At 39.8% G+C, this 15,330-nt stretch overlaps 1 protein-coding gene across 1 annotated transcript in view; it reads right to left on the reverse strand.

Annotated features, from left to right (window-relative positions):
* Positions 1 to 4,100: 4,100 nt before the first annotated feature.
* The window catches only part of TRPM6 (transient receptor potential cation channel subfamily M member 6), a 197,506-nt gene continuing 186,276 nt past the window's right edge, over positions 4,101 to 15,330 (reverse strand). Inside the window, exons 37-39 of the mRNA XM_059889458.1 lie at positions 13,418 to 13,469; positions 8,439 to 8,545; positions 4,101 to 5,952 (exon numbers count right to left, since the gene is read on the reverse strand). Coding sequence (XP_059745441.1) covers positions 5,819 to 5,952; positions 8,439 to 8,545; positions 13,418 to 13,469 — 293 coding nt within the window. The 3' untranslated portion in view covers positions 4,101 to 5,818. The remainder of the gene's footprint in view (positions 5,953 to 8,438; positions 8,546 to 13,417; positions 13,470 to 15,330) is intronic.

Genomic DNA, 15,330 nt, shown 5'->3' on the forward strand with positions numbered 1-15,330 from the left:
TGACAAATCAGTATACTGTAAACCCCTTAATTGTCTTGGAGACCCTCAAAGACAGAAATGGATCTTATTTAACAAGTCTAAAGTTAGGGTCAGGACATAACACATGGTAAGGCTCAGTAAGTATTTCTTAAATAGGACATGTACTGACCAGTTGTAGAAAACTAAAGTCTACATTGTCGTCCACACTTCTTTTCCAGTCCCCTAAGATGTCTCCTTCTCAAATGGCAACCCACTCCAGTGTTCTTGCCTGGAAAATCCCAGGGACGGGGGAGCCTGGTGGGATGCCATCTGTGGGGTTGCACAGAGTTGGACACGACTGAAGTGACTCTGCAGCAGCAGCAGCAAGATGTCTCCAGAAGCCTTTTAGCAGTAGACAAACATCTCATCTCATGAAGCCCAGCCAATGTTTGTTTTCATCTGTAACACTCAGATGATCTCCAGAACACATCAGTCTCTACTCTCTCAATAAAATCACTCACCAGTCCTGCCATCTGTGATACTCTCTATCCTCTGCCGCAGAAGATGGTCAGTGGTCATCTCCTCCTCTCCATTGCTATTGCCCTCATCTCTTCTCCCCAAGTCCCTTTCTACAAAATTCCAGGGTCACATAGGCAATTCCAAAGCATGGCAACAATGTAACAGTTTCCTAGGGCTGCCAGGACAAAGCAGAAGGACTGGGTGACTTAAACAAGAGAAATTTCTTCCCTCCTGTTCTGGAAGCTGTGAGTCCAAGATGTCAGTGTGACTGATTTCCTCCGAGGACTCTCACCTTGGTTGGTTTGCAGATGATGCATTCTCTCTGTCTTCACATGGTCTTCACTTTCAGTGTGTCTATGTCTTAATCTCCTCTTCTTATAAGGACAACAGTAATATTGAGTCAGAGTCCACCCTAATGATCCCACTTAAACTTTATTACCTCTGTAAATACCTTATTTCCAAATACAGTTATATTCCAAGGTACTTGGGGTTAGGATTTCCACATGTGAACTTTGGGGAGACACGATTCAACCCAGAATACATACCAAGGATTTCTTTGGGTTACGAAAGCATCCTGAGGTTCTGTGACCTCTTATTGGTGACCAATATGGAACAGAGAAAGAGATTCATTACAAGCCAAAGTGCAATCACATGACACCAATGATGATTCCCACCAAATTCCTCCAATGAAATGCAGTTATTATTATGTTCACATTTGGACAGTCATTAGCCAAAGGTTTTCTACCATAACAATTGCATGAACTTTCTGACTATTAGTAGCAGATGGAATTTTTAAAGGTTCAAAGTGAAACAAACAAATGAACAAAACCACTAGGGGAAGATGAGAATGCTGAAGGGAGTTAGTTACTAAAAGATGTACAAGCCATAGGCCAGAATTTTCCTATTACTAAACAGCCCTATACTGACAAAATCTAAATCAGCATTAATTAAATTGTTTATAAAACATCAGGCCTTACAAATACCAAGATTCTAAACCTGCTCTTTTTTCATTCCTAAAAATATCATCAATGATGGTTCCAGATTTGGGCTTTACTTATCCTGGAAGGCTTTCTTTGGGCAGAGACTTTGGCTGTGTAAAACCCAAATCCATCAGAAAAGAAAATAAGTAGGAGACACTGTGAAATGGTGAACATCAAAATTTTGAACCACTTAATTAAGCTTGAAAATAAAAAGGGAGCAATGAGCTTTTTCCCCTTGGAAAGAGAAACAGCAGAAACCACTTTTGTGTTTATACTAGAACAAGTCCACTGAGCATCCTCTGTAAACATTAAATAATGATCACATAATATCAAAAATGAAAGCCCCTTATTATTTATTGAACTGGATCCCATGCTCACAAGAAGGCTTTTAAATGAGATTCTCAAAGGACTTTATAAATGCTCTCTCATTATTGTTCACCTTTGTTTGAAAAGGTAAGTATCTCATCCTCATTTCAGAGTTAGGGACTAAAAGAAAGGTTAAAAGAAATATATAAAATTAAACCAAATCTGCCAATGCTAGAGATCAAGGGTTGTTATCCCTTGAGGACTTAAAGTTCCTTTTGAAAAATTAAGCAACTTCACTAATTATTTTCAGGAGGGCATTTCACTAAAATATACTTTATCTGTACATCAAGGTCTAAGAAGAAAACTCACAAAATAATAACTGTGCTAAATAAAAAAATCAGTGTGGCTTCCAGAACCCTTTCTATTCTGTGTACCCACCCATGTGGCTGGAGATTTGAAATGCTATTTAAGTCTCATTTTCCTTCAGAAGCTAACCTCTGTGGAATAAAATGCTGTTAAGGGGGAAAAAAAATCTTTTCTGTCATTTGACTTTAACTTATGATAAATTAGCTTCAACTAGTTTCTTAGAAAATTGCCCAAGAAATGACTACAGAAAATTAAATACCAAGACTTCAAAGAGGCAAACACACAGCCTTCAAATTCCGACCTCAGAGAATAATCCTTCCTTTCTCATGCTTTGGAAAGATGTGAGTAAAGAAATCGTACTAGGGCATGGTAATGAACCATCTTTCAAATGACTTTTCTATCAATCTTCTTTTCAAAGGGTAATAAAGTGATGATTATTTCTAGGCAGTTTCTGGGAAGTTATCATCTCATTTCAATAGTCACCAGTAAGAAGGATGGTACTCTGGTATTATTGCCATGACGATAAGGGCAAGAACTGGTTGAGAATTCAATAGACAAGGTGTAGGTTGTTAAAAGCTATTTCCTGGAAAATTAAAACAGAGAGAGATCAAAAGAATTGTGTTGGGTCTTAAGGAATTGGTAATCATTCCCTTCTAGATTAAAAATGCAAATCTGATTTGTTAACTAGTAAATGAAATCCATTATCATGGGAAGGTTTTATTATTTCTTTCAACAAATAAAGTTCAACACTTATTACATGCCAAGCTTTGTGGTAGATGCCCGTGGCTGATGGAGAAAGGCTGCAAGCCATGACGGGAGCATCTATGACATGACTTCTAGAGTGTGAGCGACCCATCTTCATCTAAAACAATAACAAACAACAGCAACAACAAAATTTTTTTTTTCAACTTTTCATTAAATGGTTGTTAGGGAAGTTTTAGTCACCCAGAACTTGTTTTGCAGAGTCACAGAAAATAGCCTGGTGAGAAAGACCCAAAACTATATCTGATCTCATTCCCCCAGAGTTGTTACTAGAAGCTTTAAGATGTCATGGGGCGAAGTTACCCCAGGAACACACAGCCCCAAAAAGGAATGCCCATGCTCAGGATGCCTTCAGGAAGGACTCCCAGGAACCTAGCTGTTTCTCTGGTCCCCAGATTCAGATGCCATCTGTGAGATGGGCTTGCTGCTGCTGCTGCTAAATTGCTTCAGTCGTGTCCGACTCTGTGCGACCCCATAGACGGCAGCCCACCAGGCTCCCCCGTCCCTGGGATTGTCCAGGCAAGATCACTGGAGTGGGTTGCCATTTCCTTCTCCAATGCAGGAAAGTGAAAAGTGAAAGTGAAGTTGCTCAGTTGTGTCTGACCCCTAGCGACCCGATGGACTGCAGTCCTCCAGGCTCCTCCGTCCATGGGATTTTCCAGGCAAGAGTACTGGAGTGGGGTGCCACTGCCTTCTCCAGTGAGATGGGCTTAGGGCTCCTATAAGGATGATACAGTCCATTTTTCCTCAGTGGCTCCTAAAACCATCCCAGTTATGTCTTTTCATTTGCCCTAATTCTCATATCCCAGTCTAAACCTACTGCTCACTGGCAGACAGAATATGGGACACATCTCTGTGTTCAACATTCCCCCAAAAGTCAAATTTTTCAGCACTCACCAGAAATCCAAACCTGGAACAACAACCAAAAAGGAAATATAAGACATGCCACTTTTTAAGGGCAAAGAAATGTTACGTGCACCACACCCTCATCTCTTACACATTACAGAGAAGGCACTTAATAAATACCTGTTGAATAAAATTAACCAAATGAATGAATTCATTCATTTGTGGTCATGAATCAAGTCATGATTATCACATTGGTATTTTCCTGTCAGCTATCCCACAGTGACCTTTGTCCAGTGTTTCATCTTTTTAAAATGTTATTCTGGTGATATTTTCTTTAAAAGAGAGACACAAAACCACAACACAGAAAAGAAAAATCAAAATGTATTTTTTCAAGTTCCATTCCAGGTAACAAATATTTGACCAATGAATTAATGCTTTCTAGTGTGGCCTTGGATAGGAAAATTGCCTCTTTCCATAGTTGAACATGTCTCTGGAGTGAGTACCAACAGATCTCTTACCGATTTGCAGAAAAGGATAAGGCAGTTAAGCTCTGAAAAAGCATTAACAATTTATCCTCATTGCCAATCAAGAAATCACCCAGATTTCCCACCTCCCACCACCCGCAAGACCGAAGTAAAAGGGCTGTAAATCAGTCATCATGCATCTCACAAAAATCATGCACTATCCTTGGCAAACCAAATCCTTGGCTTTCCATCCTCCTACCTTTGGGCAACATATCCCCAGAGTATAACCTAAGAATACAGGAGCACTGATTTGAAAGGAAGCCAGCTAATGCAAGGGCTAATGGTAAAGATAAGGTGAAAATTTCAAGCCCCAGGAGGCTTGTTGCTGATAGATTGGAATGCTTTTTAATGAGGAAAGGAGATGAGGGGAGAGGGGGGGGAAGGTACCCAGCCCTTCAAGTCCTCCTTGGGTGAACAGTTTGTGCTTGTTCTGAGGTAGGGTGACCCTTGATAAGTGTGAAAGAGGGATGACTGATCCCCCAAACATGTTGTACAGTGTGGCTCCCAGGGACCCTTTCTTCAGGCTTCTGAAACTGATCACATGTGCTCAGGCCATACTTAAACTATACACTCCAGCACTCTTGAAGCCACCAGAACTCTGCACTGCAATGAATCAAAATTTTCAAAGCATGTTTTCATTCAGAAACCCCATCTTTACTTATATGACCTGACATAGAGTAATTCAGCTTGTAATATTATATACCCAGCTTTGAAAAAGGGAATAATTATTAAGAGGTTGGGTTACTCAACTCTCTAACCAATAGTGTCCCTGAGCTTAAGGGAAGGGAAAACATTTCTTAATAATTGCTAGTGTTATATAACCTTGTTCCCTTAAAAAAAGAAATGCCAGGGCATTTGTCTTAGGTTTCCCTTTCCTCTCTTCTAGAGAAACCTGAAATGCCCAGTGATCATATGATCCACTGATGATACTCAAACCCAGTAGATGTCACTAGGATGCTACCTTTTCGCTGACTAGTTTATGCAGGAGTGTCCTCCAGTCTGTGCAAATACACCTTCTCTCCATTGTTTTCCTTTCTGTCACCATATAAAGCCCTATGCTGCTGGAAAGGAGAGAGGAGGAAGTCAAGTGAATTTTTTATGTACAACTATATACATCCATACAATATGGGGGTTAGGTGATGAATAGCAGTGGAGGTTAGAGTCTGCACACAGAGTGGGAAAATAAATTAATCTGCCTGGTTCTTTAAGTGCCCAGCATTCTGCACCAAGGAATGAGGTATGAAGGAGCCGCTTTCCCAGCTGATTCATCTAAATGTCTTCCTGTGCAACTTGAGCATGATGAACCCTGCACATGCAAAGCACCCTGCAGGGGTCAATATCTAGGAAAACCCATTAATCAAACAACAGGGAAGTCCTTGGGCAAGAGAGACCTGAGACTCAGAAGGCACGTCCCAGAAGGCCCTTGGGGTAAGGCCATTCTGGCAGAGGCTCTGACATCATCAATGTTATATCGCCAGTCTGTGTTACCATAGAGTTCATGGAAGGTAGGGCAAAGGCTGTCATCTTCTTACTTCTGTTTTTTGGTGTTTTTTTTTTTTACAATCGTGTGAGATCTTCTGGAGAATTACTACCCTCTTCCCCCGCTGGAATCTCCTCAGCTGGTTCTATTTTGATTTCAAGTCCAAAGGCAGAATTTATCCTTCCAGGAGAGTAGTCATTTCTTTTTAAGTCTGCAAGGAAGACAGTTAAGACAGTGATAGGGAAACCTTAAGAACATGATGTTCAGATAGATTGGACTTTAGGCCAAGTGCTCAGAGAAGACTGCTCCCTCTGATGTGTGAAACTCAGACCCTCAACCCTGTCCAAGGTATACCCCAGCAGGCACATATGCATCTAACTCCCCAAGGCTGTGCTCACTGTGGCAAGACTCAGTTGCTTGGCTCAATACATAGCACCCTTGAGATGTGACCTGGCCGGACCTAAGTGACGCCACAGAACAGGGCGTGTTCACTGTGAATGACGGCAGAGTCAGACTGTCCGTCAGAATGGTGGGCTTGAGACATCAGTGGTCAGTTTTCTGCAACAAAAATGTACCTCAGGTTTGACTGAACCTCTAAAAGCGTTGTCCAGTGATCAAATCCTCTGCTTCCTGAAGCCTCCTTCTTTAGTTCAACAGGGAAATTACCTAAAGAAATCATTAACAAGCGCAACCCTTGGGGAGAACTTAAGGAGGACAGTGAGCTTTAAATGTTTGGATTATCATGGTATACCATGTTGATTAAATTTGTTAAGCTTAAACATACATTCCTTTATAATTTTTTAATATTAAATGGGGACTATCTGGACATAAAACTAATACATACTATAGTTTGATAATAGCCAACACTTTTTACGTTGCTTCAATCCTTACACCACCTTTATGAGGTAGGTGCTATCATTCCCAGCTAACGGATGAGAATGAGGCCAAGGTCACAAAATTAGTACAAAGTACTCCTGGGATGTGAGCTCAACCTATGGACCCCATGCTCTCATACACTTTCTGAGATGACTTCTTTTTTAAAAAAAAAAAAAAAAACAGTAAAACATAAACAAAAAGAAAAATCACCCCTACTCCTGTTTTCTGAGCTAAGCTTTTTTAAATTCAAATTACCAAATGTTCGAGTAAATGAGGATATTTCTTATTTCCATTTAAATGTGTTAACTAAGGTTTTACAAGGAAATAAGGGATTAGGTCTAGAAATGGAGGAATTCTTGAATGTCTCAAAAGCCATCATGGTAGGGAAAGGCAAGAAGGAAGGGGATGGAGGAATCTTAATCCTACAGAAGAGGTGACTGGACAGAAGCAGTGAGTTATGCCTCAAGTTTCCCTTAATCCTGGCTGATCAGATATAGTCCCTGTGTCCTCAAGAACAAGAAGTGGTCCTGCCCAGGAAACAATGAATCAGAGCTGGGAAGAGGTCAGCACCTGAGGACGCTGAGTTAATGAGCTGGATTCTGGCCTGCGATCATAGGCTGGGAGATCAGCTCCTGCCTCCCAGAGGACCCTTACCTGGAGGCCTGGATGTGGCTTAGTCCAGGCCCCGCTCCCTCCTGGGCTCCTTGTAGTCAGAGAGGAGGTCAACAGGCAGCTCAGCCAATGTGCCGAGGACTGTTCTCTTTGCCCATTTCCACTGTGTGGTTTGTGAGAAGGAGTCCTGGGCAGCCACCAGATGACAGCGAGACCCCACTCTCGGTACCACTCGAGTCTGACATCCTCACCACAACCTCCCCGACCAACAAGCTACTCCCTGCTGGAACTGGAAGCTGTTACCCATCCCAGTCTCCTTCGGCATCGTGTCCACAGGAGCAACTCCTACCTTCAACTCCAACAAGATTAGAAATGGCCTTTCTTTGCTGTAAATTTTCACCTACTCCATCCCAAGTTACAGTGGATGTTGATCTCATACTGATTTCCAATTTGGGGTTCAATCACTTATGATAAGGCTGGAAGGGCTACTCAGCTTAAAAGATGTGAAATTCCATTTTAAGGACAAATGTGGTACAACCTTAGAGAAACAGGGAGTGAACTGAGACAGACATAAAGCGTCCCTTCTGAGATAAGAGGAAAGAATGCAACAGAGCTGGGGCCACCAACTTGGGGCCCACAGACCTCTGGCTATTGCCTTTTATGTTAAGAATATTTTTCTGTGCTGAGTCTGTTAGTCTTAGAGAAAGCATGTCACACTATCAAATCAGATTTTAAAAACATATCTTGTAATATATGTTTACAGGAGTAGGTTTTTATCATAAAAAGCACTACTTTAATTGATAGCTGTTGCTTCCCTCCATGCCCCAGCCTCCCAAATGACCAATGAGTAAATAAGAACAGAATAGAAATACTGTGGGCATCACACAAGATCCAACGGGTGGGGGCACGGTGGGGGGAATCTGCCTCCATCCAATTTTACCCCCAATTAAGTAGGTGGAACTTTTCCCTTAGAGAGACTGTGACAAGCATTGGGCCTGATGTTGTTTTATCACATTTTGGCAGAACCTGAAGTAAATCTCTGTCCTTTTAATCCCTTTAGAGACTTAAAAAATTTGCAGTCAGAAAGTCAGGCCTCGACTGCGAATGAGATAAAAAAGTGATTAAGATTTTCTACTCCATCCCAGGTTACAATGGCTGTTGCTCAATGAGAGATTTACTTAGAGAAAAATAGAATTGTTTGGGGCATACCCGGGAGTTTGAGCTTCCGGCAGCAGGAGTTGCAACGATGTTTTGCAATGAAGTTTCTAATTGCATCTTCCCCTAAATTGGCTGGTCCAAACACCATTCCTCTTGATCTAGAGGAAATATCAGAATATCAATTAGATCACAGCTAAGAAAAAGGAGCTCAACTAGGATTCTCTCAGATACCGAACAGTATCCCATAGTAACCCAGTAAACTTGAAGGAGCCAACAAAGAACAGAGCACTTTGGGGAAGCAACAGTGTTAGGTCTGCACATTTACAATTCAAATGCACTTCAATCTTTGTACCCAACTCCAAGACCTACTGTGAAACTCATTTCCACACTAATCTGATAGAAAAGTGAATTTTCTATGTACCACAGTAAAACAAAATACAGTGAGACCCTTTTTCATGCATATGGGGTGAGAGAATGACATTCACTACCAACTGTTCTACTAGAAAACCCAAAAGGTAAGTATGCAATAAAATAAATTTGCTATTGGCGCACCCCTTCTGAAAAGACTGATGTGCATTGTTTCAAACCCAAATACTGTTCTGAACATAATCAATGTCCTCAAACACAAAAGCCCAACAAAACCCGGCACCCAGGATTCATGGCTCCTTTGATAGCTCCTTCTACTCTGCAAACTGCTATGGCAGTTTTCTGGGCTCTCAGTGAAAAGACATGACAACTAGGAGACAATGATTTTGTGGAAGTAAACTTAGGTGACAAAATTACAAACAGAATCATATATATTAGGCACATTTTGGACACTCTATAAGTGATCTATTATAGATTCTCATATTATAAAATTATAATATATTCCAGGGTCAAAGTTTACCCATTATTAGATCATATACAACTATCATTCTTCGACTGACATGCTACACACCATGGAACACAGCACACCAGAAATACCTCCAAAGAAACTTTATGAAAGCTAATATTTTATTTTAATGACATGCTGAGTGGAAAACAGCACATTTTAAAATCTGAACTCAATTACTGCTCTTAAATACCACGTCTTAAGAAAAAAGAAAAGCAAACTATCACAAAAGGAAACAATAAACTTTGCTTCTAAGGAATGTGGTTTTTCAAAAGGGACGTGGTATAAAAATGGACTTTTTTTTTCCATCTGAGTATTGAAACATTTATCTCAATTTCCACTTCCTTTTGGCAGAATAACAGTAGCTGCTCTGAAGATGTGCCAAGCTCAGAATGAGGGCTGATGTCAGTTTGATCTCAGATTGCCTCTTTGCTCTGAGGCGGGTAGGTGGAGGAAACCTCTTGGGAAGATGACATGAGCAGACACCCAGGATTAACTTTCCTGGTCACTCAATCGCCCTTACACAATACGGCTCTCGCGGTGTTTACCAGGCTGCAAGAGCTGCCTTTTGTTAACTATTCCTCTTTCAGTCCACATGGTAAGGAATCACTTCTTTAAGGTGAAACCAAATGTAGCAAAGAAGTAGAATCACATAGTATTTAGTACCAGAATTCTATGATGCTGATAATGTGAAAAACAAAGGTGGTTTTTGAGTCATTAAAGTTGCAGGATTCCTTTTATAGTCTCTCTGGCATGACCCTATTGGAATATATCACTTTTTGCCTTCCACACTGCCATTTCTTTCCCCCCAGTAAAGCATGAAAGTTTCCAACTTAGAAATGTAACACTGATTCTCAGATTAAAGCTGTAAACTACATCATTTCCCTCTATGAGCTTCATTAAAGTTAAGACAAAAGAATCAAAATTACTATAATATGTATGTATCAGGGGTTCAACCACTCCCTGAGCAGTGGAGAGTGAAGGAAGGTTTTAGGGACACTAACTAATACACCATGCCTACAGCCTTGCAATCTCAGACAACCATGTTTGAAAAAATTTACAACTGTTTTCCAGATTTTTCACAGCACAGGAAAGCAGGTGGTAACTTGGTTTCACATTCGAGGAAATGCTAATTAGTACCATGTACATAGAGATTTAGTAAAGAACATCTCATCATTATCTTTTCATACTTGTCAAATGCCTGAAACCATCAATGCAGTAAGAAAAAAAAAAAAAAGATGCAATCCCAAACTACCAAAGCACTTGAGGCAACCTCCACTGAGTGAGGAACCAAGGTGAGTGGCCAGAGAGAATTTGGGAGAGAAGGTGTAATGATTTGGTCTTCGCATGCAAGGGCAAAGTTCACATGTTAGGGAAAGTTATGAGACAACAGGCATTAGAGACAATATCAGAATTTGCACCACACAATATCTTCCCTCTTGTAGAGGATCATTCCTTTTCATTGACCCTCTTCTCCTCATAGGCAAGTTACCATCTCCATTGGGCTTCAGTTTTCTCATTTGTGAGCAGGGATTGAAGACATTTCCTTCTAAGGTTATCGTTAAGAGTAAAATAAACAACATGTGACAGCACTTGCTCCTCAAACTTGTTTTTTTTTTTTTTGGTGGGGCGGGAGGCTGTAGGCTGCACTGCAAAGCATGCAGGATCTTAGTTCCACTGACCAGGGATGGAACCCACACCCCCGCCCCCCTGTAGTGGAAGCATGGAGTTTTAACCACTGAATCTCCAGGGAAGTCCCTCTCAAACTTTTATTTACACCAAATCACCTGAAGATCTTCTGAAAATTCAGGTTTGTGATTAGGGAAGTCTAGGGAGGGTCTTTTCATTACAAAAGACCCTGATGCTGGGGAAGATTGAAGGCAGGAGGAGAAGGGAACGACAGGATGAGATGGTTGGATGGCATCACCCACACAATGGACATACATTTGATCAAGCTCCGGGAGATGGTGAAGGACAGGGAAGCCAGGCATGCTGCAGTCCATGCAGTCACAAAGAGTCAGACACGACTGAATGACTGAACAACAACAACAAAGGGAGGGTCTCAAGAGGCTGCATTTCTAACATCTTCCGGTGCTGCTGATGCTATTGGTCCTGGCCCATGCTTTGTGTAGCAAAAATGTAATATATAAGAGGCATCCAGAAATGTGAGCCTCATTGAACTAATCAGATGTAATCCTCCACATTGTGAAAAAATAGTACTTACTATCTTCACCATAAAGATGCAGAACAACTGCACCAAAACTAGGTGATCCCCACAAAAGCAGACAGGCTATAGTGATACCAAGCTATCAGCTTCCAGTGTTCCCGGCCTCAAGCCATTAAAAAACGTCTGCTATCAGCCAGAGGCTCCCAACCCTGACTGCCCATTAGAACCACATGGGAAACTTGAAAAATACAGACCTCAGGGTCCCATCCTGAGATTCTGACTTGAGGATAATTCTGAGCAGCTTTTTTTTTTAAAGTTCCCTATGTGACCCTAATAGAAATTGAGACACACTGGCTTATAGAATGCAATTAAATACTCAGCTGTCAAGAGGAATAATATAATCTTCTTAGAATTCGAAAAGTTGGAAATATTCAGGTCATATTAAATATACATACCAAGGTCAAAATTTAATAAATGATATACATAAAGTATACATAAACTCGATTCATTATATATGCAAAAATTTTCACTGCAAAATTATACAAAGTTTCTACTACAAACTCTTGGGCATACAGGACCACTGAAGAAATACTACATATTTTTAGCTAAAAAAAATAGCAAAGTCTTTATCTGTACACTAAGGGTTACAACATGAACTCCAGGGTCAAATATCATGGGGTTTGGATGCAGAGGAGCAATATAGCTCACTTTTATCTTCTCTAGCTCACCTGATGCAAAGAAACAGCTAATACACTTTTAGACGTACTTCCTTGTAGAGACACCTACAGATGGCACCATATTTAGATTAATCATTCAGTAAAAGAATATAGCATTAAAGTAGTGAATAACTACAATATGAGTCCATGGGAGGGAAATAAAAGTTTCCGAGTTCATCATATAGAAATCACCCATTTTTATAAATATATGTATATATACAGACACTCATACACACAACCCACAGACCAAGTTTAGACACTTAGGACAACTAAGAAATTAAAATGTCATATGTTAGCAGTTCTCAAAAGTGTGGGCTTTAGGCCAGCAGAATTAGAATCATCTGGGAACTTGCGACATTATGTGAACCCATCCCAAACCCACTGAATTAGAAACCAGGGACAAGAGCTGGAGGTAAAGGGCAGCAAACTATGTTTTAACAAGCTCTCCGGGTGATTATGATGCAAGTTTATGTTTGAAAACCACTGTCATTTTTCTATATTGATCCATCCTTAATCACTACTTTTTTCCTTAATCATCACTTCTTTTTACTCCACCATTAATACCACCTCAGATCCTTTACTTCCAAGAGCTCCCAAAAGCCTGCTCATGGGATAAAATGTCCATGGGAATTCAAAGGACAGGCAGATGACACATCTCTCTGTAGAATTTACCGTCCTGAATTAATAGACAACCTGATGACTCCATATCTAACCCCCACTGTTTGGGCCTCTCACAGATTTGCTGTTACTAAATAGCACACTTTCTGCCCCCAGCTTTAATTTTATAGGCATGTGATGGAAGACACTACCCATGACAAGAATACAATGACTCCATTGTGAAGACAACAAAGGAAACTGTCTTTCCTAGGACACTGTCTTCATGTCAAAGCCTATGGAGGCTGAACTTACCCATATTTCTCCTTTGTCTGGGATACTAGAAAACTCAGAGTCAAATTTGCAACAAAGTTCTGGCTACAACATTGGTCTTTATACAATTTCCATTTCTGTGTACTAACAACTCCAGATTTAATCATATTCTGCTTATTTTTTGGCCCCTATTTCCTAACCCATACATTCTTTAAAACTGTATTTTAAATCTTACTGTATTTTATCATATTTGGATACAAATATTTGAGGATATAGATACAGACATTGATAAAACCTGCCTCAAAATCTTCCTAGGATCTAGGCAAGATATATAAGTGCTTAAAAATTATGTTTAAGAAATCATGTACAATGGGTCAAGTGCAATTTTCTAGATGATAAATTAACTTACTGTTTGTCTTCAGGTTTTATTACAGATGGATCCGTCAAATTTTCTCCAACACCTCCAAAGAAAAAGAAAATTCATTTAGTAAATGGGGAGTTTCACTTTTTCAGAAATTCAAGAAAATAATAACCAAGTTTTATTTCCTTTCTTTAAACCTACATCCACACTGTGGTACATTCAACATCATGTGAATTTACTATACCATAAAAATTGTCCAAGCAAGTTTGAAAACTTCAGTTAATGCACTATCTCCTGCAACCCCGTCTATTACGCTATAATAAACCTCTAGGCTACAAATGAGTGTATTTTGATGTGTTCACAGTTACTGATAATGGCATCCATCATTCATTTATCACTTGTATACACCAGACTAGTTTTATTTTTTCTAACTCTTGGCAATCATGAAAGAAAAGTATTAGTATGCTGATAGCCTTATATTACCAATGAGTACACTGATGTTCAAAGATATTAAGCAATCTGTCAGAGGTTGCACAGACCACAAGAAGTCATAACAGGATTCAAGCTGAGCCAAAGCCTGTGTCCCTCCCCCTAGCCCATGGTCTCTTTAGATGGAGTCCATCAGTGCTCAGCAAGGTGCAAGGTACTGTGTGGTTCTGCAGATACCCACCTGTGGTCCATCAAAGACACACAACAAATGCTATTTTTACAACGTTTACAAACCGAAGAATACAAACAGCCTACATTCTTGATCTGGGTGCTGGTTACACACATGTGTTCAGTTGTGGAAATTCTTTGAGATGTACACATATGCTGTGTTCACTTTCTTGAATGAATGTGATCCTTCAGTAAATTTTACTTCTTTAAAAAATGGCACCAAAGCATAAAAAGACAATGTAAGTGTAATTTAAAATGAACGTTTATTAAAACAGGGATCAACATCAAAGTGACTCTCTGTTATTAAATGCAAGTGGTGGTGAGACTGACTTCCAATGGGAGCATTTTCACAAGTGAGCCAGTCAGACGGGTTGAGTACACCACGTGGGCATAAGCCAGCAATTTCTGAGACCATACTCTAATCAGCACTGGTTCTCTTGGCTTGGAAGAGACCAACCTCATGGGAAATCCACTTAAAATCACATAAAATGTAAAACATTATTATGTGTTTCTATTTGGTTAAGAAAAAAAAAACAAAACAACATGTTTCTAACAACTACTTTAAAAAAGAAAGGTTTTTACCGTGTTCTGTACTTTTTCCATATGCTGATACCTTTCACAGGAAAATGTAATCCTTATAATTTATAGACCATTCCCCTGAGAAACTGACTTTCCTAAAACAGGTTAGGAAAATAACCTGTTTTAAGTTGGGGATAGGGGGCAGGTAGGGGTTCCAACTTTTTTTGTATCATGACACTTTGTCAGCCTGATGAAGTTAAGGGAACCCCTTCTCAGAATAAATGTTTTAAAATGTATAATTTGAATATGTACAATTACAAAGGAAACCACGATATTGAAATACAGTGATTAAAATATTTTTAAAATATTTTGTAATACATGTGCTTCTTTTTCAGCACATTAGCTAACAGGATCAAGCACAAGTCTAATAACACTATAATATTCAAGTAATAAAAATACAATCTGTATTTTGAGAAAAACATTTGCCATGTTAACATCTGTAATTGCTATTGCAAACAGTCATGGGTACTGCCAATACCACTGTGGTTTGCTGTCTCCATTATAATTGAAGGAAATGATAACTTTCAGCTATAGGTTAGTATAAAGGTATAACTGTTTTTTCATCAAAGTTCACAGACCCTCAGACTTCTACCCAGGGACCCTTTAAGAACCCCTAGCTTAGAATCTCTTTGGGCACTGATTCTAAATAGGAAAGGGAAAATAAGTCTGAAACATAAACTCACGTGGAAGTTTGCAAATGTGCTTTCTTTTTTAAAGAAAATGTC

Source organism: Bos taurus, chromosome 8, assembly GCF_002263795.3.
Source record: "Bos taurus isolate L1 Dominette 01449 registration number 42190680 breed Hereford chromosome 8, ARS-UCD2.0, whole genome shotgun sequence".
Lineage (NCBI taxonomy): Eukaryota > Metazoa > Chordata > Mammalia > Artiodactyla > Bovidae > Bos > Bos taurus.